General features: G+C 43.2%; 1 protein-coding gene across 3 annotated transcripts in view; it reads right to left on the bottom strand.

The window, feature by feature from the left end:
- Positions 1-12,308, bottom strand: part of lrrc69 (leucine rich repeat containing 69) — an 81,125-nt gene extending 68,817 nt beyond the window's left edge. For 2 of the 3 annotated variants that reach the window (XM_043688095.2, XM_043688096.2), the window contains exons 1-2: positions 12,010-12,308; positions 8,995-9,121 (exon numbers count right to left, since the gene is read on the bottom strand). In XM_043688095.2, the coding sequence (XP_043544030.2) occupies positions 8,995-9,121; positions 12,010-12,234 (352 nt within the window). In that variant the 5' untranslated portion in view covers positions 12,235-12,308. Of the gene's footprint in view, positions 1-8,994; positions 9,122-10,386; positions 11,144-12,009 lie in introns of those variants that run through there. The other variant, XM_043688098.2, reaches the window with a different exon arrangement.
- Positions 12,309-22,666: the final 10,358 nt, after the last annotated feature.

Genomic DNA, 22,666 nt, shown 5'->3' with positions numbered 1-22,666 from the left:
CTTGGAATTGATACAATTTGACAATTGTTTCTAATAGCTTTCAAGTCTGTTATGACCAGAGCCCAGGCAAGACAGTTTGGATCTAGATGAAACATCACAAACTGTTACACTCTCAGATGAGAAGCAATGAACTGGCTCCCCTTCTTTATTTACCTATCCCATTGGTTGGATGGAACAAAGTTAATTTAAAAAGGTTCCCTTCCTGGGAATATCTTTCTTCCAGACCTAAAAGCAGCCAACATAACTGGGCTTTCTTCATAGTTAATAAAGAGAGAGGTTTTTTAAAAAATTACTACAGCAGAAGAAGAATCAGTAACACAAAACAGGTTATAAATAAGGACATCCAAAAAGAAAGAGGTTCAGAAAAAAATACAAACATACAGGGTGGTTACAAGGAGATAGTTCTTTGACTGTAACCTTCACGGCACACTAATACTTGATCCAGTCCTAATAACACACTCCAGTAGAGGTGAAACTGTCTTTATAACCCTGTCCTGGTATCTTCTTCAAAGGAAAAAAGACAATCTGTGTCTATAGTTTGGACATAATCCACAGAGGGTCATTTTTCTATTGAGCATCAGCCCCTCTTTCTCATTGTAGTCTCAAGAGATTTCAGTAATGATCACAAGATGTTTTGACATGCACCTTCTCCTTTCTTTGGAAAACCTTTTGTTTAAAGTTCCATTCACATCATGAATATGCCATCCAAAGAATCTCTCTCTCTCTCCAGAAGCCACATTATTTACATCTGTACCATTATGGGCTGTATCAAACCTTTTTTGTAAAACCGTTTAAGGACAGACCTGTTTAGAAAAAAATCATCTTCATGGAACTAACCCATTTCTATCAGTATCTACCTTCAAATCCAAATCACGACACACATTATATACCTTTCAATATAAGGGAACTGAAGATCATTGAGCTAAAGAAATAGCTATTGCCAAAGTGAAGGAAGGGAAATGAACAAGAAGCCAGAGATAAAAGAATGATGAGATTAAGGATTAGCTGTAAGGCTAGGGGATGTTACGGAGAAAGTTAAATATGAAGTCAAGTAGGGATTTGGAGTTATAGAGTCATAGATATGTACAGCATGGAAACAGACCCTTCGGTTCAACCTCTCCATGCTGACCAGATATCCCAACCCAATCTAGTCCCACCTGCCAGCATCCGGCTCATATCCCTCCAAACCCTTCCTATTCGTATACCCATCCAAATGCCTCTTAAATGTTGCAATTGTACCAGCCATCACCACTTCCTCTGGCAGCTCATTCCATAGACGTACCACCCTCTGTGAAAACGTTGCCCCTTAGGTCTCTTTTATATCTTTCTCCTCTCACCCTAAACCTATGCCCTCTAGTTCTGGACTCCCTGACCCCAGGGATAAGATTTTGCCTATTTATCCTATCCATGCCCCTCATAATTTTGTAAAACCTCTATAAGGTCACCTCTCAGCCTCCGACGCTCCAGGGAAAACAGCCCCAACCTGTTCAGCCTCTCCCTATAGCTCAAATCCACCAACCCTGGCAACATCCTTGTAAATCTTTTCTGAACCCTTTCAAGTTTCACAACATCTTTCCTATAGGAAGGAGACCAGAATTGCATGCAATATTTCCAACAGTGGCCTAACCAATGTCCTGTACAGCCGCAACATGACCTCCCAGCTCCTGTACTCAATACTCTGACCAATAAACGAAAGCATATCAAACACCTTCTTCACTATCCTATCTACCTGCGACTCCACTTTCAAGGAGCTATGAACCTGCACTCCAAGGTCTCTTTGTTCAGCAACACTCCCTAGGACCTTACCATTAAGTGCATAAGTCCTGCTAAGATTTGCTTTCCCAAAATGCAGCACCTTGCATTTATCTGAATTAAACTCCATCTGCCACTTCTCAGCCCATTGGCCCATCTGGTCAAGATCCTGTTGTAATCTGAGGTAACCCTCTTCACTGTCCACTACACCTCCAATCTTAGTGTCATCTGCAAACTTACTAACTGTACCTCTTATGCTCGCATTCAAATCATTTATGGAAATGACAAAAAGTAGAGGATCCAGCACTGATCCTTGTGGCACTCCACTGGTCACCGACCTCCAGTCTGAAAAACAACCCTCCACCACCACCCTCTGTCTTCTACCTTTGAGCCAGTTCTGTATCCAAATGGCTAGTTCTCCCTATATTCCATGAGATCTAACCTTGCTAATCAGTCTCCCATGGGGAACCTTGCCGAACGCCTTATTGAAGTTCATATATACCACATATACCACTCTGCTCTCATTAATCCTCTTTGCTACTTCTTCAAAAAACTCAATCAAGTTTGTGAGACATGATTTCCCATGCACAAAGTCATGTTGACTATCCCTAATCAGTCCTAGCCTTTCCAAATACATGTACATCCTGTCCCTCAGGATTCCCTCCAACAACTTGCCCACCATCGATGTAAGACTCACTGGTCTATAGTTCCCTGGCTTGTCCTTATCACCCTTCTTAAACAGTGGCACCACGTTAGCCAACCTCCAGTCTTCATCCAAGATGGAGGACGGGAAAAATTTCTGGCTGTAACAGCTGCTCCTTTTTTGAGGTATTTTAGGTGCTGGAGGTGATTTCCTAGAATTTCAGGAGCAGCAATTACTGTTTTATATGCTGTTGCATTGTTTTGGGACTTTGGAAAAAAAAAGTCAAAATAACAGCAGTTTTAAAAGAAACAAGAACAGACAAAGGAAGTACATGGTGAGGCCAATGCAGAAGAGAAAGAGAGAGAACCTGCACAGCTACTGCCTTTGCCGTTTGAATTTATGTATTGCTGGAAATCGGAGTGCATCTTGGAAAATTAACAAATTGTGAAATTTACAACTGATCTTGGAGGAACTGTTGGGCGAAGTTCACAGCACAGAATCAAAGAAGTTAATCATTGTTTTAAATGTGGCCAACAGAGAATCTGCAGTAGTGAGTAGAGTGGGTTCTTTCATGATTTTATGATTTTGGAGATATGTCTCTTGATTAAACTTAAAATATAAGCCGTAACTATTAATTTAACCTGGGGCAGTATTTGTAGAGGAATAAGACGGTGTTATTTTCTGGGTTAATAGATTGTGAAGGAGCAAAAATGGCCTTTAATAGAGTGATATGTACTTCTTGTCAGATGTGGAAGTTTAAAGAGAATTTAAGGGTTACTGTGGATTATATCTGCCATAAATGCTGTTGGGTGTGAATCTTACCAGATCAAATGGATCAGTTGGAGAGACAGTTAGAAGTGATGAGGAATTTGCAACAATACGTCATGAATAGCAGTTATAGGAAGGGGGGAAGTCTCAGATACAGTCACATAGACGGGTTAACTCCAGGGAAGGTAAGAGAGATAGGAAGCTTGTGCAGGAGTCATTTGTGGATATACCCATTTCAAACGGGTATGCTGTTTTGGAAAATGTAGGTGGTGGTGTATTCTTAGGGGAACGTAGCACGTACAGCCAAGTTTCTGGTATTGCGACTGGCTCTAATGCAACGAGGGGTACGTCAGCTTCCAAGAGCTCAATTGTGTTAGGGGATTCTGTAGTCTGAAGTACAGACAGACGTTTCTGTGGCCAGCAGCGAAAAAGCAGAATGGTGTGTTGCTTCCCTGGTGCCAGGATCAAGGATGTCTCAGAGAGGGTGCAGCAGAATGTTCTCAAGGGGGAGAGGGGCCAGCAAGAGGTCATTGTCCACATTGGAACCAATGACATAGGAAGGGAAAAGGTTGAGATTCTGAAGGGAGATTACAGAGAGTTAGGCAGAAATTTAAAAAGGAGGTCCTCGACAGTAGTAATATCTGGTTTACTCCCGGTGTTACAAGCTAGTGACGGCAGGAATAGAGCAGATGAATGGTGTATGGGAGAAGGATTCACATTTTTGGATTATTGGAATCTCTTTCCGGGTAGAAGTGACCTGTACAAGAAGGACGGATTGCACCTAAATTGGAAGGGGACTATATACTGACAGGTAAATTTGCTCGAGCTGCTCGGGAGGATTTAAACCAGTCAGGTTGGGGGATGGGACCCAGGGAGATAGTGAAGAAAGAGATCAATCTGAGACTGGTACAGTTGAGAACAGAAGTGAGTCAAACAGTCAGGGCAGGCAGCGACAAGGTAGGACTAATAAATTAAACTGCATTTATTTCAATGCAAGGGACCTAACAGGAAAGGCAGACAAACTCAGGGCATGGTTAGCAACATGGGACTGGGATATCATAGCAAATACAGAAACATGGCTCAGGGATGGGCAGGACTGGCAGCTTAATGTTCCAGGATACAAATGCTACAGGAGGAAAAAAAGGGAGGCAAGAGAGGAGGGGGAGTGGTGTTTTTGATAAGGGATAGCATTACAGCTGTGCTGAGGGAGGATATTCCTGGAAATACATCCAGGGAAGTTATTTGGGTGGAACTGAGAAATAAGAAAGGGATGATAACCTTACTGGGATTGTGTTATAGACCCCCTAATAGTTAGAGGAAAATTGAGAAACAAACTTGTAAGGAGATCTCAGCTATCTGTAAGAATATTAGGGTGGTTATGGTCGGGGATTTTAACTTTCCAAACATAGGCTGAGACTGCCATAATGCTAAGGGTTTAGATGAAGAGGAATTTGTTAAGTGTGTACAAGGCAATTTTCTGATTCAGTATGTGGATGCACCTACTACAGAAGGTGCAAAACTTGACCTACTCTTGGGAAATAAGGCAGGGCAGGTGACTGAGGTGTCAGTGGGAAGTACTTTGGGGCCAGCGATCATAATTCTATTAAATTGCAAATAATGATGGAAAAGGATAGATCAGGTCTAATGGTTGAAATTCTAAATTGGAGAAAGGCCAATTTTGACGGTATTAGGCAAGAACTTTCGAAAGCTGATTGGGGGCAGATGTTCGCAGGTAAAGGGATGGCTGGAAAATGGGAAGCCTTCAGAAATGAGATAACGAGAATGCAGAGAAAGTATATTCCTGTTAGGGTGAAAGGAAAGGGCTGGTAGGTATAGGGAATGCTGGATGACTAAAGAAATTGAGGATTTGGTTAAGAAACATATGTGAGGTATAGACAGAATAGATCGAGTGAATCTTTAGAAGAGTATAAAGGAAGTAGGAGTATACTTAAGAGGGAAATCAGGAGGGCAAAAAGTGGACATGATATAGTTTTGGCAAATAGAATTAAGGAGAATCCAAAGAGTTTTTACAAATACAAAAAGGACAAAAGGGTAACTAGGGAGAGAATACGGCCCCTCAAAGATCAGCAAGGCGACCTTTGTGTGGAGCCTCAGAAAATAGGGAAGATACTAAATGAGTATTTTGCATCATTATTTATTGTGGAAAAGGATATGGAAGATATAGACTGTCGGGAAATAGATGGTGACATCTTGCAAAATGTCCTTATTACAGAGGAGGACGTGCTGGATGTCTTGAAATGGGTAAAGGTGGATAAATCCCCAGGACCTAATCAGGTGTACCCTAAAACTCTGTGGGAAGCTAGAGAAGCAATTGCTGGGCCTCTTGCTGAGATATTTGTATCATCGATAGTCACAGGTGTTAAAGATAAGAATTAGAATATTAAATTAAGGCACTTGTACTAAGGATCAAGGTTGGTTGGTGAGGACAAAGGTAGTGAGTGCACAGGAATTAATGTGAAAAAGGATACAAGCAACAATATTTTGGATGAGTTAGCCTTATATAACATGCTGGATGGAAGACTGATCAGAATAAACCTTTAGAATAGTCAGGCCCACGGTGGAAAAGAAATCAATGAAAGTTTAGCCAAGGTGAGGCACAGGTGGATAATACTGCAAAGTTGAAAGTTGGCAGGGCTTTAATGAAGTACATTAATTGGAGAGGATGCTAAGGTTGCAAAGTGTGGTTCAGCTTGAAACAGTAACCATAAAGACAGATAGTACTGTTGGCTAGAGTATGGAGTTTATGGTGGTGGTCAAAGTCTTAATGTTCCAAAATTGTTCGCTTGAAAAAACCATCCTTCACCCAAAAATGTTTGGCAAACGTAATCAGAAATACATGATAGTTGAGGCATAGTTGAGTCCAAAAATGTGCGGGTTAGGTGAATTGGCCACGCTAAATTGCCCGTAGGTGAAGGGGTAAATGTGGGGGAATGAGTCTGGGTGGGTTGCTCTTCGGAAGGTCGGAGTGGGCTTGTTGGGCCGAAGGGCCTGTTTCCACACTGTAAGTAATCTAATCTAGGCATTGACAGACATTGTAGAGAGGCAGTATTCATTGTCATATGCAAACTGACTCCAGAATGGTGACTGAGATTGTTAAGCAGCAGCATTTAGATAAGTAAGGTGGTAAAGGATAGTTCTATGAAAAATTCCAGATGCAATGGTCTAAGGGCAGGATCAGAAATTATTGCCACAGATGTTTCAACAGCAATTAGATTGGTAAAAAGAACCACCAAGTAAAAGGCAATCTCAGTAAGTTGAGCAATGGAGAGGACTAAGAGAAGAATAAGTGAAAATTATATATTACAGAGACATCTTGAGACACAAGCAGATATAATGCATCATGACTGGTCACAAGAAATGTCATTCTATATTTTGTATTAGGCTTTTTCACTGTTGCTACAGGAGCAAAAATCTGACTAGAAAGAATAAAATATGAAATTGTGGGAGATAAACACTTTTGGGAGGCAACAGTGGAAGAGGAAAGGATATTGGAGACAGGACAACAGTTTCCAAGGATGTTGGTGGTGAAGATTATTCTTGAGTTGGAGAATGATGACAACTGAGTGAAAAAAAAGCTGCATAGTATTTGAGACGAAAAACATTTACATGATTAGCTAGCATTTGTGCCAGGAAGATAACTAGGAATTAAAGCATCAGGTTATATGAATGAAATAATATGCACTGAAGAGGACATAAGGAAGATGAGAGAGAAACAAGAAACAGCAAGGCAAAGCCATAAGCATGAAAAGTTTCTATACTTATCATATTAGAATAGTTGGTATTCAATTTGTTGAGGCATGTGGATAAATATGACATGGTAGTCTAATACTGAACAGGAGAAAGTGAGATGCAGATGCTGGAGAGTCAGAGTTGAAAAGCGTGGCACTAGAAAAGCACAACAGTTCAGGCAGCATCCGAGGAGTAGAATTGTGCCTGAAACATCGACTCTCCTCAGATGCTGCCTGACCTGCTGTGCTTTTCCACTCTGATGTAGAACAGGTCACATTCCACTTACTGAGAGGGCAAAAACATTAAGATATCATGGCAATGGATGGCAAAGTAATACCGACTCCAATGTTGTACCTTCATTTAACCCAGCAATCAAGGCACTTCTAAAAAAAATTCATTCATGGAATAATGGCATTGATATCACTGGGTAGGCCAGCATTTATTGGCCATCCTTAATTGCTCATCGGTGTACATCTGGCATCTCATGTAGGACAGACTGGGTAAGATAGCAGTTTCCTTCCTTTGACATCAGTGAACCAGATGAGTTTTTCTGACAATCAACAATGGTTTCATGGTCATCGTTAGACTGTTAATTCCAGATTTTTATTGAATTCAAATTCCACCTTTTGCTGCTGGAGGATTCAAACCCAGGTCCATTTTACTTGGGTCTCCAGTGATAATACCACTAAGCCATCGCCTCTCCTCCTGACATGTCAAAATGTTACAAGCTTTTTTGAAACACCATCATTTATTTGAAATAAATATCTGTACATGACTGACCACACCATTCCCTAAATATATCTGCATCCATAAAGTGTTTTAAAAATGCGCAACCAAGCAAAATGAAGCACAAACACTAATTTATTTATAAATTCAGCACATTGCAAGTACCTTCGTGCAATATCATTACAGAATGTTTAGAAATAAATTGGAACACCTGCATCTCAAGGAGGCATTAACGTACAAACTTAAAACAGATCCTGATTAATGAGTCTCACTCAAATTAAATAAGACAAATTCCAGATGTGAGTTATTGCATTAGAGTGCCCTCTAAAGGCTAAATTGAAGTTTGTTTTCTAGACTCTAAATGTAGTAATAATGATTTACAGCATCACTTTTTTTATAGTGCCCTGTGTTTTCTGATATTAAATTAATTTTCTTTTAATATGAAACTTTCCTTTGGGTCAAGCTTTCTTTTCAAACATTGCTTGATTTATGGTCAGAATTTTACGTAGGATGGTTTTAGAGTCATAATTGCAAGTTACGTGACTTCCCATAATCACAAACTAGTCTTGGAAAATTATGGAACAAAATGTTCAGACTTGAATGAAAACAAAAATCAAGAAACAGTTATACCCAAATTATATTGTAAAATCTTGCAGCTATGCATAACTCATCTCTGCAAGACATTATTTACTTTATGCTACATGTTTGCATCAGATCTTTTTCCAGGCAGACATTCACCACGCCAAAATAGGCTGTGACTTCTGACTCTCTGTTGAGAATATCACAGAATATCAAATAGTGATTATAGAATAATCCAAAGATTACTTGTTCATCCTCCAAAGGTTTTGGTCAAAATGCTATTACAGCTAGTTACAAATTCTTTATTTACAACCAGAGTGCAGAAACAGAGGCCTCTGCTGCCAATAACATCATGATATTCTCTAATCTTAATAAATGTGGAAAACCAGGTGTAAAGAACCTTGGTTGTGGCTACTAATTATTGTTTATAACTTCTCACTGTAATGTGATTAAATAAAAATAGTATAATAAAGGTTAAGTGATTAAACTGACAATAATGTTGGCCCTGAAAGTTGAAGGATTTATTTCAGCATTGTTCCAAAACATAAATCTGATATGGTAGTTAAAGCATATACTACAAAAAGCATATACTACAAAAAGTAATACAGATAATAATTTTATTATACACTCGTGTTCAATTTTAGTCTGTTATCTCTTCCCAAGTAATTGATCTGTACAGAGCAGTTAACAAATCTAAAATGAATGTAACCAGCTTCCAGAAGGAAATAATTGACTTTAAAAATGCAAGCAAGAATTAACAGCATAATTATATTTACCCAATACATTTGGAGATAATGCTTCGAGTTTGTTATCAAACAAGTGGAGCTTCCTTAATTGTCTTAGATGTTTCAGAACTTCTGGAAGTGCTTCAAAGGAATTATTTCCCAAATTGAGTTCTGTCAACTACAAAATAATTCAAAAGATTTCTATATACAGTACTGTGAAACACAGTCATCCATATTTATACAAAAGCTGCAGCTAGCAAATTAAGAATGTCCAAACTGTTTAGCTTGTAGTCATAAGCAGTTCATGTGTGTAGGCTCGTAGTTTGCATATAAAGTTTGGATGTAAAAATAAGAAAAAAAGTTATAAATGTTGGAAGTCTGAACCCAAATAATGTTGAGAACAAATATTATTTCAGACAGTTAGAAAATTTAAATCTGCATTCCTGTTATTTGTAGGTATCTCTGGTTGGGGGGGGGGTAACCACCAAAGCGAAGTATTCTAATTTAGCAATTATCGACCAAAGGTCAAGAGAACAATGTGCTGTTTCAAACATCTACATTCAGGGATGTTTTGAAAGAAACAAAACAGGGAATAAAGAATAAGCACACATAAAAATGAGAACTCTAAACTTTTTGAAGAAGATTGCAGGGCCTACAATGATGCAGTTTCTAATTTGGATATCCCTACAATAGCTAACAGCAGCATAAAATCACTTACTTTCATCACTGACAGCTCTATTGTGCATCCAAAAGAAAGACATAATCAGATAGTCAAGGATGTAGATTTTAAATGGTCAAAGAGATTTAGGTAAGGTCATACACAACATTGGGTTTAGATGGCTGAAGATGCTGCCACCAATGGTAGACCAACAGGAGGCTATGGCAACATAAGAGATCAATGCCAGTGGAAAGGAGATTTCGATGAGGTGGCTGTAGGAGGTTACAAAGAAAGTAAGTAGCAAGATCACAAAAGGATTTAAAACATGAGAATTTATAATTTGAGGCCAAGGGAGATCTGGGGCCAGTGTGAGGTCAAGGGGTAATGGGAGGATATGTTTTTTTACAAAACAGAATATGAGCAGCAGAGTTTTCAATGAACAGAAATTGACAGAAGATAAAGAATGGGGGGCTAGACAGGACAGCATTGAAATAGAAATGACAAAAGACATGCATAAAGACTGCAGGGCAGATAGATTAAGGTTGCAAAGCAATGCAATGTTATAGAGTTGAAATAAGGCTTCTTAATGATAAAGAGGGTTTGTGAGTGGAAGATCAACATAGACTGTGGCTTTTGCATATGACTGAACCTATTTTCATCTGAGTGGCAAGGTAGAAAATGGAACCAATGTTACAGATAAAATAGTTTGTGGCACAGACCAAGTAATAACTTCGCTTTTCTTAGAAATCTAGCTTCAGTGAATTAATAAAATACAAGAAACCTACCAGCACAAGATGGATGTTAACTGATGTTGGATTAGATTTACAGGAAATGGCATCAGCATGGGTACAGCTCGGTTGGGGCAGTAGTGTTGTTTGAGAGTCGGGGCACAAGCAGAGAACAGACAGGTCAAGTGTCATGGTGAATTTGAGATGAGGTTTACAATGAGTAGAAACAGGGGTTACAGTCAGTGGGAGTAATTGTGAATGGGATAAACATCACAATCAGTAGAGATGGTGGGAGGGTTAAGGCGATGGTGAGGAAGCTGTAGGACAGAGTTTTGGGATTTGGATGAGGCATGAGGATGGGAATCATGAAAGGCCAGCATAAAGGCAGTTTTTCAGTAATTAGGGAGAAGAGTAAGTGAACTAGGCTGCCTGTATATCCATGATTAGGATGGTTGAACAGAAAGTATGCATTTATATAGCATGAACACAAGACATCTCAATATAGTTTACATTCAATGAAGTAATTTTTAAATTTAGCCATTGTAATGAAAGAAATGCACAGGCTCCCACAAACATGGTAATGAGTAGATAACCTGTTTTGTGATGTGAATTGCGGGAATAAACATTGGCCAGGAGTAACTATCAGGCTTTTCTTCAACATGAGATATTTTCCATCTATGTGAGAGATCATATATGACGTCATACAAGGCAATGCGGCCCCACTGCAGGATCTGGGGCATTTACAGGGCAGAGGTTGGCTTGAAAGTGGGACTGCATTCAGAATGTTTTGTAGTTTAATACTTAATAGGGTAGGAGATGGAGGATCTGAACAAGGATAGCGTTGATGTGGAGGGAAGTCGGGTTGAGAAAGCTGGGGAGTTCGGCTCGGGAGCTAGAGGTATCAGATTGGTGGGAGGGCTGAGGGTGTCAGGTGGGCCAGTGTGTCAAACTGGGGAGAGGAGGCGGGGTTAGGGAGGGGACAGGTCATGTGGGGGTGGGGCTGGGGGGTGATTGGGCGTCAGGTCGGAGGATGAGCTTGAGGCGTTAGATGGGGTGGGGTTGGGGGCGACAGGTGGGGGTGGGGCTGGGGGCGTCAGGTGGGGGTGGGGCTGGGGGCGTCAGGTGGGGGTGGGGCTGGGGGCGTCAGATGGGGGTGGGGCTGGGGGCGTCAGATGGGGGTGGGGCTGGGGGCGTCAGGTGGGGGTGGGGCTGGGGGCGTCAGGTGGGAGAGGGGCTGGGGACGTCAGGTGGGGGTGGGGCTTGGGGCGTCAGATGGGGGTGGGGCTGGGGACGTCAGGTGGGGGTGGGGCTTGGGGGCGTCAGATGGGGGTGGGGCTGGGGGCGTCCGATGGGGGTGGGGCTTGGGGGCGTCAGATGGGGGTGGGGCTGGGGACGTCAGGTGGGGGTGGGGCTTGGGGGCGTCAGATGGGGGTGGGGCTGGGGGCGTCAGATGGGGGTGGGGCTGGGGCGTCAGATGGGGGTGGGGCTTGGGGGCGTCAGATGGTGGTGGGGCTGGGGGCGTCAGATGGGGGTGGGGCTGGGGACGTCAGGTGGGGCTGGGGGCGTCAGATGGGGGTGGGGCTGGGGACGTCAGGTGGGGCTGGGGGCGTGGCTGTGTTGGGGGTGTGTTGTCGGGTGTGTGCTCCGTCTTGTTCTCGCTGCCTCCCCCCCCCCCCTTACATTGTTGAGCGCCTGTAACTCCGCCGGCAGGTCGCTGATCAGATTATTTTTCAGCTGGAGGCGGTTCAGTTCGAATAACCTCCCCACCGCCTTTGGAACCCGCCTCAGTTTCTTGCCGCTCAGGTCCAGATGCTTTGCGTTTCCCCGAAGAGCCCGCAGCACCAGCGCATCCGCCATCTCCCCGGCACGGCGACCCGTCTCCAGGGAAACGCTGCCAGTGCGCATGTGCGGGAATCACGTGCGCCCTCTTACGACCGGCCGAGTGAAACACACCAACGTTCAAAGTTAAAAGTCGCACAGCATCAGGTAATAGTCCAACAGGTTTAATTGGAAGCGTCGCCCCTTCATCAGGTGATAGTGGAGGACACAATTCTAAGGCACAGAATTTATAGCAAAAATTTGCAGTGTGATGTAACTGAAATTATACATGGAAAAATACCTTGATCGTCTGTTGAGTCTTTCATCTGTTCCAACACCATGATAGTTTCACTTCTTTCATGTGTAAATCACAAAACATTTTTTTAAAAAGTTGCATTCTCAGGTTAGCTGTAACAATGGGTGTTAGCTAGACAATATGTTGGAGGTAAAAAGAGGTAATTCCTGATGAAGGGCTTTTGCCCGAAACGTCGATTTCGAAGCTCCTCGGATGCTGCCTGAATTGCTGTGCTCTTCCAGCACCACTGATCCAGAATATGTTGGAGGTGTTAGCCCCCTGTGTTCTCTGTCTATGCCATGATGTTTAGATTGACTCTAATCTAAAAAGTGAGATAACAGAGTTTTACATGGATTCATGCAGTTTTTGAGCAAAGTACCATGTAGCTCTACAAGTACAGATTCACCCCATGTGGGATGTGGGAAAAATTGCAGAAGATAACAAATGGTAATTAAAGAAAAAGGGGAAATTGTGGAATGTTGGAAAAATAGTGTTACTTCTGCAATTCCATTTACTTATACAAAGTAAATGAACTCACACCAGTGTGTAATTGTTTTAGCCAAGAGCTGAGTCAACTATGTGGAGGAAATACATAATTGTTTTTGCATTAGCTAAAATTGTATGCCAGAATGAAACGTGACAGCAAAACAATGGTAGATATTACAGGCGAATAGATAAGGTGCTGTGAGGGGAAAAGATGCTGTGAGGGGAGGAAGTTAAGCTAGATACGCCTGTACAAACAGTAGGTATAAACATCTGTTTCCCACTTTTACAGAGACACAGGAACAAACCCCAATTACAAGGGTCATAAGGATCAGTATGGTAGGGGAAGGCACAGATGGAGGGGGTAGATAATGATGTAGAAAGAATATGCCTAACAATGACCTACAGCGGGATGAGGTCAAACGGCCTTATGAGGCCAGAATAAGCATTTTGTCACAGACAAGGCCGGATACGGCAAGAGATAAACAGGAGTAATGGGTGCCGGTCTAAGGGAAGTGGAAGATGTAAACAGGGGAGGAGCAATGTAAAACAAAAGAAACCAAATTATATAAATGTTGTGTATTAATTGAATTTGGTATGTGTATGTCTCTGGACATCACACCCTCTTGCAAGTGTAAAATAAAGGACACTGCTGATTCAGATTTTGTCTCGGACTGCAATTATTGAAGTGTATGAGCTTTGTTTCTCACAATTGTGGGCTGTCCGGGATGTTCTTCCATCACCAGGGGGAGTGGCTGGCCTTGGACACTGGGAAGACGCATCCCATTCCCCATTGAGGAGCGGTCTCGTGTCCCAGTTTGGTCCGCTCCCTTGGGCGACTGGTACGGATCCCACAAGAGAGACATCTGAATCAGACAGTGATAGGAGCTCGATAGAAAATACGGCGAAAAGGGGCCAGGCAACTCTGTGCATAGACCAAGGTAAGAAATCTGACTTTTAAGTATTGCCTTGGTGGCCGGGAAAAGGGGTATTTACTTGCTGAGGGACTGCTGAGGGCCCCACGAAATGGGGGGTAGGCAGAGTAGCTGTCACGGAGTAAAGGAAGAAGAAAAAGTCCCTGGTAACATTCCTCCTGAAAGTCCATTGGGGAGGATGTTGCGGGAATGGACAAGCAATACTTGTACAAGGGCAAAAGATTAAAAGAAAATGATTAAATATTGTTGTTTAGTATGGACCAAAGACCCAATCCTTCGTCCGGCTGTCTTCTGGCCAAAGTATGGTTCAGACGAGGATTGGGTCTGTCAGTATTTAGATTTGTATGTGAATAAAAAACAACCTTTTAGTCAAGAGGAGGCGGACTATGCGTCCTGTTGGAAGGGCAGTTTGGGAATGATGTTAGTAAAGACAAAGGATTCCCCCTCTGCCCCACCTAGTCCCTGGGATCCTCTTGGCTGTTTGCCCCCCCCCGTACCATAAAATCAGGTTAGGTGAACATGGGGGAGGAGGAGAGACAGACAGGGACATGGAACAGATGACTCACAAGAGGAGGACGAAGGGGCGGTGGACGGGGATGTTGTTGTTCCTGACCCTCAATCCTCAGCAAAAGAAAGGGAAGATACAGTAGATGTAGAGGATGCCTCTGGAGGATCTAAATCAAAGCCTAAGGGGGGAAAACAAAAAAAAAGGGAAGAACGTAACGACTTATCCCCTTTGGGAGGTACCAATAGGGGACAAAGAGATTGGGTTTGTAAGTGCCCCCCTCACCAGTGGGGAGGTCAGAACATTTAAAAAGGAAATGAAGGTCCTGGTTGAGGATCCGGTGGGGTTGTCTGAACAAATTAATCAAATTTTGGGGCCCAGTCTGTATACCTGGGCTGAGTTAATGTCTATTTTGAATATACTATTTACTGGGGAAGAAAGGGGACTTATACGAGGAGCAGCCATTAAAATATGGGACAGGGAACACCCAATTGGAGATGGGGATGCTGGACAGGGAGAGGTGAAGTTTCCCCTCAGAGACCCCCCAGTGGGAAAACCAAAACCCGGAGCATAGAGAAGAAATGAGGGAATTGAAAGACCTGATTCTAAAAGGAATAAGAGAGTCAGTTCCGAAGTCACAGAATTTGACGAAAGCCTTTGAAGTTAGACTGGAGAAAGATGAGACTCCCTCAGCTTTCTTGCAAAGATTAATAGACTCAATGCGGAAATATTCTGGAATGAACCCTGAGGACCCAGTGGCACAGGGTCTTTTGAAAGTACATTTTGTGACAAAGGCATGGCCAGACATACAGAGAAAGATACAGAAGATAGAAGGGTGGAGTGAAAAACCATTAGATGAATTGTTAGGGGAGGCACAGAAAGTGTTTGTAAAGAGGGAGGATGAGAGACAAAAACAGAAGGTGAAAATGATGGTAGCTCCGGTTGATGAGGTAGTTAAGAATGGAACCAATAGTGAGCAACCGGAACGGCGGGTGGCAGCATGTAGGACAGAGAGGAAGAGGGAGAGGACAAGGGGGAGCGTTTAATAGAGGGTTCGAGCGACAGGGGCAGAGATGGAGGTCTCCACAGGCAGGATGCTATTATTGGGGAAGATAGGGCATTTTAAGCGGGACTGTCCTGATCTACAAAGGGAAGAAAGGGCAATTCCGCTTATGAAGTTTGATGAAGAATAGGGGTGTCAGGGGTTCCTGCCCTCGGGGGCCCACCAGGAACCCATGATAAACTTGAAGGTGGGACCCTATAGGGAAGAGGTAGTCTTCCTAGTAGATACGGGGGCAGCGCGGTCATCGCTGAATTTTAAACCAAAGAAAGTAGAAATGTCGACACGGTCAATTACTGTTTCGGGGGTAAAAGGGGAAGGATTTACTGTTCCAGTATTTGAAGCTATAATGATAGAGGGTCCTAAGGATAGGGTCATAGGGGAACTACAAGAATCTCAGGGAGTCTCTCTCCCACTGCAACTCCCAGGTCATTTCCTCAGCCCTAAAGCTCTTACCTGCCCAGCTCCTTTTCCACCTATCCACTCCACCCTCTCCTCCCTGACCTATCACCTTCATCTCCTTCCCCACTGACCTATTGTACTCTATGCTACTCTCTCCCCACCCCCACCCTCCTCTAGCTTATCTCTCCACGCTTCAGGCTCTCTGCCTTTATTCCTGATGAAGGGCTTTTGCCCGAAACGTCGATTTTGCCTGTCCTCGGATGCTGCCTGAATTGCTGTGCTCTTCCAGCACCACTGATCCAGAATCATAGGGGAACTGCTGTATATCCCTGATATAGGAAGTAACTTACTAGGGAGAGACTTAATTATCCTCTTAGGACTGGAGATTGGAATTCAGGAAAAAGAATTAGTTGTACAAATGGCAATGTTGACAGAGGATGTGGAGAGAGATAGACCCTATTGTATGGGCTAGAGAAGGGAATCGTGGAAAACTACAGATCCCTCCCCTTCTAATAAATTTAAAAAGGAAAGGGGACGTTGTCTGTGAGCGACAATATCCCATTTCCATAGGAGGTAAATGAGGACTGCAGCCAGTAATTGAAGGACTGATTAGAGATGGACTGTTGGAGCCATGTATGTCTCCTTATAATACCCCAATTCTACCAATGCGGAAATCTGATGGAACTTATCGATTGGTGCAGGATTTGAGAACATTAAATCGAATAGTACAGATCAGGCACCCAGTGGTGCCAAATCCCTCATGATCACAAATGGTTTAGTGTGATAGATTTAAAGGATGCCTTTTGGGCTTGTCCCTTGGCGGAGGAAAGTAGGAATTTGTTCGCCTTTGAATGGGAAGACCCCAAGACAGGACGGAAACAGCAATACCGGTGGACTGTGCTTCCCCCAGGGGTTTACGGAATCCCTGAATTTAATTGGACAGATGTTAGAACAAATATTGGAGAAATTTAGCAGCCCCAAGGGGACTACCCTATTGCAGTATGTAGATGACCTCTTAGTAACAGGGAAAAGAAGAGAAAGAGTAGTAGAAGCCACTAACAAATTATTGAATTTCCTGGGCCAGCAAGGACTGCGAGTATCTAAAAACAAACTACAATATGTGGAGCAAGAAGTGAAATACTTGGGACATTTAGTTAGTGAGGGAAAGCGAAAAATACGCCCTGAACGGATAGAGGGAATAGTGGGGATGCCACTGCCCAGCACTAAACGGGAGTTACGCAAATTTTTGGGTCTAACGGGATATTGCAGATTGTGGATTGATTCCTATGCTCAGAAGACTAAGAAATTATATCTCAAACTATTAGAGGGGGAACCAAAATGTCTAAGTTGGGATGAAAAGGAAAAAGAACTAGTTGAGGAACTCAAAAGAGATCTGACCCACGCCCCCATGTTAGCCTTACCTTCCCTAGATGAACCTTTCCACCTCTTTGTTACTGTAGATAAGGGAGCGGCTTTGGGAGTATTAACCCAGAGGTGGGGAGGAATGAGACAGCCAGTAGCATATCTTTCGAAGCTATTGGATCCAGTATCCCGGGGGTGGCCTGAGTGTGTGCAGGCTGTGGCTGCCACTGGTGGAGGAAAGCAGAAAGCTTACAATTGGGGGAGCCCTAATAGTAAGCACCCCACACCAAGTGAGAACGATCCTAAACCAAAAAGCTGGGCGATGGTTGACAGACTCGCGCATTCTGAAATATGAGACGATATTAATAGAAAAGGATGATCTAGTGTTGGTCACGGACAATTGTTTAAATCCAGCTGCCTTTCTTTGGATAGGGGAAGCAGACTCTCCTCAGAATCCAGGGCACGACTGCCTTGACATTATAGAATACCAAACTAAGGTCCGCATGGACCTGAGAGATGTTCCACTTCATGCAGGGGCTAGACCTTTTATAGACGGATCATCCCGGGTGACTGAAGGGAAAAGACATAATGGGTATGCAGTCGTAGACGGGACAAACGGTAGTGTAGTGGAGGCAGGAAGGTTGCCAAATGGGTGGTCAGCTCAGACCTGCGAACTCTATGCATTGGAAAGAGCCCTTAGGGCATTAGAAAATAAAGAGGGAACAGTATACACTGACTCTAAATATGCATTTGGTGTTGTGCACACTTTCGGAAAGATATGGCAGGAAAGAGGACTGATCAATAGCCGGGGGAAGGAATTAGTACATGAAGAATTGATTAAGCGGGTCATGGAGTCCCTATTACTCCCCCGAGAAATAGCGGTAGTGCATGTAAATGGCCATCAGAAAGGAAATGAATCAGAAGTTAGGGGAAATAGATTAGCCGATGAAGTGGCTAAGGAAGCAGCCCTGAACCCACAAGAAGTGGTGATTCATTCCCTAATGCCTACTGTCCCAGGTCCTAGGGAAGCTCCTATATTTACTGAAAGTGAAGAAAAAGAATTGAGAGATTTAGGGGCTGCAAAAACAGCAGAAGGGCATTGGATCTTACCTGATGGAAGGGAAATGTTAAACAAAATGATGATGCGAGAGATTATGGCCGTCCTACACCAAGGCAGCCATTGGGGAGTACAAGCAATGTGTGATTTAGCTCTTAGGGAATATGGATGTAAAGGAATATATACAATTGCTAAACAAATATGTGAGGGATGCATAATATGCAGAAAGGTAAATAAGAAAGTCTTGAGAAAACAGACCCTGGGAGGAAGAGACCCAGGATTGAGACCCTTCCAGAGTATACAAGTAGATTATACTGAACTAGCCAGAGTAGGAAGACTAAAATATATGTTGGTCATAGTAGATCATTTATCTGGTTGGGTTGAGGCATACCCCCTAGCTACTGCCACTGCGAGTGGGGTGTCTAAAACAATATTAGAGCACATAATTCCCCGATATGGGCTCGTGAACTGTATAGATTCCGAACAAGGAACTCATTTTACCTCTAAAGTGTTACAGGGGTAATGAAAGAGTTGGGAATTTCCTGGGAGTTCCATACTCCATGGCAGTCGCCATCATCGGGAAGGGTTGAGAGAATGAACCAAACACTCAAACGACAGCTCTCTAAATTGATAATAGAAACCAGACTCCCTTGGACCAAATGTTTACCTATAGCTCTCTTGCGAGTACAAACAGCCCCAAGGAAAGATTTGGGACTATCCCCCTATGAAATCTTATTTGGATTACCTTACCTGGGAACGAATGGAGAATTGCCAATTCCCGAAACTAAAGATTTGTTTTTAAAGAAGTATATACTGGGCTTGTCCTCCTCTTTGTCTTTCCTCAGGAAACAGGGTTTATTGGCACAGACTCCACCCCTTGAATTCACCGTTCACCCCATCCGGCCGGGCGATTGGATCTTAGTAAAATCATGGATAGAGACTAAATTGCAGCCGGACTGGGAAGGGCCATACCAGGCTCTTTTGACCACCGAAACGGCAATAAGGGCGGCGGAGAAAGACTGGACTCATTACACTCGGATCAAAGGGCCAGTGGACCCTCCAGTTGAGGAAGAAGTCTGGACAGCCGAATCAACGCAAGACCCGCTGAAACTCAGACTAAAGAGACTTTGAGTAACTGATTATACAGTGGCGACACGAGCGCGGGATTATTTCTGTAAGATTGTATATTAAGTCTTTTTGTGCTTCAGCATGATGTTTAGAATACTGGGAATGCTTAGAGTTATGATGCTAGCCCTCTTAGTATTGGGATTTTGTCAAGTATCATTTTCATGTGTATTATTAACGGTTCCTGAGTGTGATAATCCACAAATAATAGACGCTGATGCATGCAGCTTAGTAAATTGTGGGGATGTAGATAATCAGAGACAGTACCGCAGCTCTGAGATACATCTTAAGTCCTATGGGGATGGCCTCGGGGATGGTACTTGGTATAATGATCTCGTCACAGTACACCGGGCCCCCTTCCGACCAGCTCGCGATTGTCCTGATAAAAAGTGTAACCCAATATATACCTAACAATAAAGAAAACCACATGGCACGAAGCAATTCTGGGGGGGGGGCACAAATGAGATGCAATTAAATGAAACATTTGGGATAGAAATGAAAGCAAATGGGAAGGATTTCTTGGGCTGTTGTTTTCGAATTAGCGTAAGACAGGGAAAATGGGTAGAACTACTGGGTAATAAGATACAACCTTTCACCCCTCCTGATGACCCTAAAGTAGTAAAAATTATAGAGGTAAAGGACTTGAAACAGACCATCGAAATAGAAACTGGGTACGGGGATGCAAATGCCTGGGTTGAATGGGTAAAGTATACTGTAAAAGGTCTGAACAAGAGCAATTGCTATGCATGTGCCTCCGGTAGGCCAGTGGCCCAGGTGGTTCCCTTTCCGCTCGGGTGGAAGCGAGATAGGAAGGGCATGAAATGTATGATAGCCCTGTATCAGGATGAGACTGCATGGAATGATAGGAATTGTACCTCCCTATCTCCGATGTTCCCTCTTTTGGAGAAGAAAGATGCAAAAGTCCCCCCCACATTTTCTGCCGCAGTTGGAAATCACACGTCGTGTGTGCGTAGACGAGGTACAAGTCGGTCGAGAGATTTGGGGGAGCTGAAATTATGTACAGAGATTAAGAACGTTACCGAAACAGAGAAGGAACTACTCAGCACTAAAGGTTCCCCGAGCGGATCTGTGGTGGTACTGTGGAGGCAAAATATTGAGACCCACCCTCCCTCCGGATTGGAGAGGGATATGTGCAATTGTACAATTGGCAATTCCATTTACCCTGGCATTTGAGAAGAAAAAGATAGTAGGGAAAAAGGGAAGGGGTAAGAGATTACTGTTAGACACTTCTTTCGATGACAGGATTTATCTCAATTCGGTAGGAGTTCCTAGGGGAGTACCTGATGAATTCAAGGCTCGTAACCAGATTGCAGCAGGCTTTGAGTCAGCTCTCTTTTGGTGGGTAACAATTAATAAAAATGTAGATTGGATAAATTACATTTTCTATAATCAACAGCGATTTATAAATTATACAAGAGATGCGGTTAAAGGAATATCAGAACAGCTTGATGCGACAAGTAGGATGGCATGGGAAAACAGAATGGCCCTTGATATGATTTTAGCAGAAAAAGGGTGTGTGTGTGTGTGATGTTAGGAGGAAGTTGTTATACCTTTATTCCTAATAACACTGCACCTGATGGTTCAATTACTCGGGCCTTAAGGGGATTGACTACCTTAGCAGAGGAACTGGCTGAGAATTCAGGAGGAGATACATCTCTCACGGGGTGGCTTGAATCATGTTTTGGAAAATGGAAGGAGGTGGTGGTTTCTATCCTTACTTCCCTGATAGTAGTAGTCGGGGTATTGGTGGCCATTGGCTGTTGTATCATACCCTGTATACGAGGGCTCACTCAAAGACTGATTGAAACAGCCTTGATGAAACAGATGCCCCTAAAAGGGAATCAGGCAGAGGAACTTTATCGACTACATAATGAGGGGATGAGTAACACCAAGATGGATGAAATCTCCGAAATGATGCTTGCGAATTTCGGGGGCGATGCTAAAAGAAAAATTGCAGAAGATAACAAATGGTAATTAAAGAAAAAGGGGAAATTGTGGAATGTGGGAAAAATAGTGTTACTTCTGCAATTCCATTTACTTATACAAAGTAAATGAACTCACACCAGTGTGGAATTGTTTTAGCCAAGAGCTGAGTCAACAAGAATGGAAACTATGTGGAGGAAATACATAATTGTTTTTGTATTAGCTAAAATTGTATGCCAGAATGAAACGTGACAGCAAAACAATGGTAGATATTATGGGCAAATAGATAAGATGCTGTGAGGGGAGGAAGTTAAGCTAGATACGCCTGTACAAACAGTAGGTATAAACATCTGTTTCCCACTTTTACAGAGACACAGGAACAAACCCCAATTACAAGGGTCATAAGGATCAGTATGGTAGGGGAAGGCACAGATGGAGGGGGTAGATAATGATGTAGAAAGAATATGCCTAACAATGACCTACAGCGGGATGAGGTCAAACGGCCTTGTGAGGCCAGAATAAGCATTTTGTCACAGACAAGGCCGGATACGGCAAGAGATAAACAGGAGTAATGGGTGCTGGTCTAAGGGAAGTGGAAGATGTAAACAGGGGAGGAGCAATGTAAAACAAAAGAAACCAAATTATATAAATGTTGTGTATTAATTGAATTTGGTATGTGTATATCTCTGGACATCACACCCTCTTGCAAGTGTAAAATAAAGGATACTGCTGATTCAGATTTTGTCTCGGACTGCAATTATTGAAGTGTGTGAGCTTTGTTTCTCACACCCCACAAAATATATGTGTACATGTGGGGCTTTGTCTGTGTATGTGTCTGTCTGGATTGGGGGTTGGGAGTGTGAGAGAGAGTGTATATGTGTGTGTAGTGAGTGTAGAGTGTCTTAAGTCTGTGAGGGGGGTGCATGTGAGAGTGTGTGCGCGCGTGTCTGGGTTGGGGGGGTTGTGAGTGTCTGTGTGAGAGAGTGTATATGTGTGTGCATGAATGTAGAGCGGTCTGAGTCTCTGAGAGGATGCCTGTGTGGGATTGTGTGTGTCTGTAAGGGTGTGTGAGAGTGTCTGTGTATATGTGTGCCTGTGTGTGTGTGGTGTGTGTGCGTATAGTGCAATGGTAGTCACCTGTTATGTGACATCAACCTAAGGTCCCGGTTGAGGCACTCCCTATGGGTACCGAACTTAGCTATCAGCCTCTGCTTGGCCACTTTTTGCTGCTGCCTGTCCTGAATTCCACCTTGGAAGATGGTCACCCGAAGGCCTGAGGTCGAATGTCCTGGACCGCTGAAGTGTTCCCCAACTGGGAGGGAACACTCCTGTCTGTTGATTGTTGAGCGGT

This window comes from Chiloscyllium plagiosum, unplaced genomic scaffold, assembly GCF_037043375.1.
Source record: "Chiloscyllium plagiosum isolate Xiang-an unplaced genomic scaffold, Cpla_swu_hap1 HiC_scaffold_4, whole genome shotgun sequence".
NCBI classification, from domain to species: Eukaryota; Metazoa; Chordata; class Chondrichthyes; order Orectolobiformes; family Hemiscylliidae; genus Chiloscyllium; species Chiloscyllium plagiosum.
The sequence above is the reverse complement of the archived record's forward strand: the minus strand, read 5'-3'. Positions and strand labels throughout refer to the sequence as shown.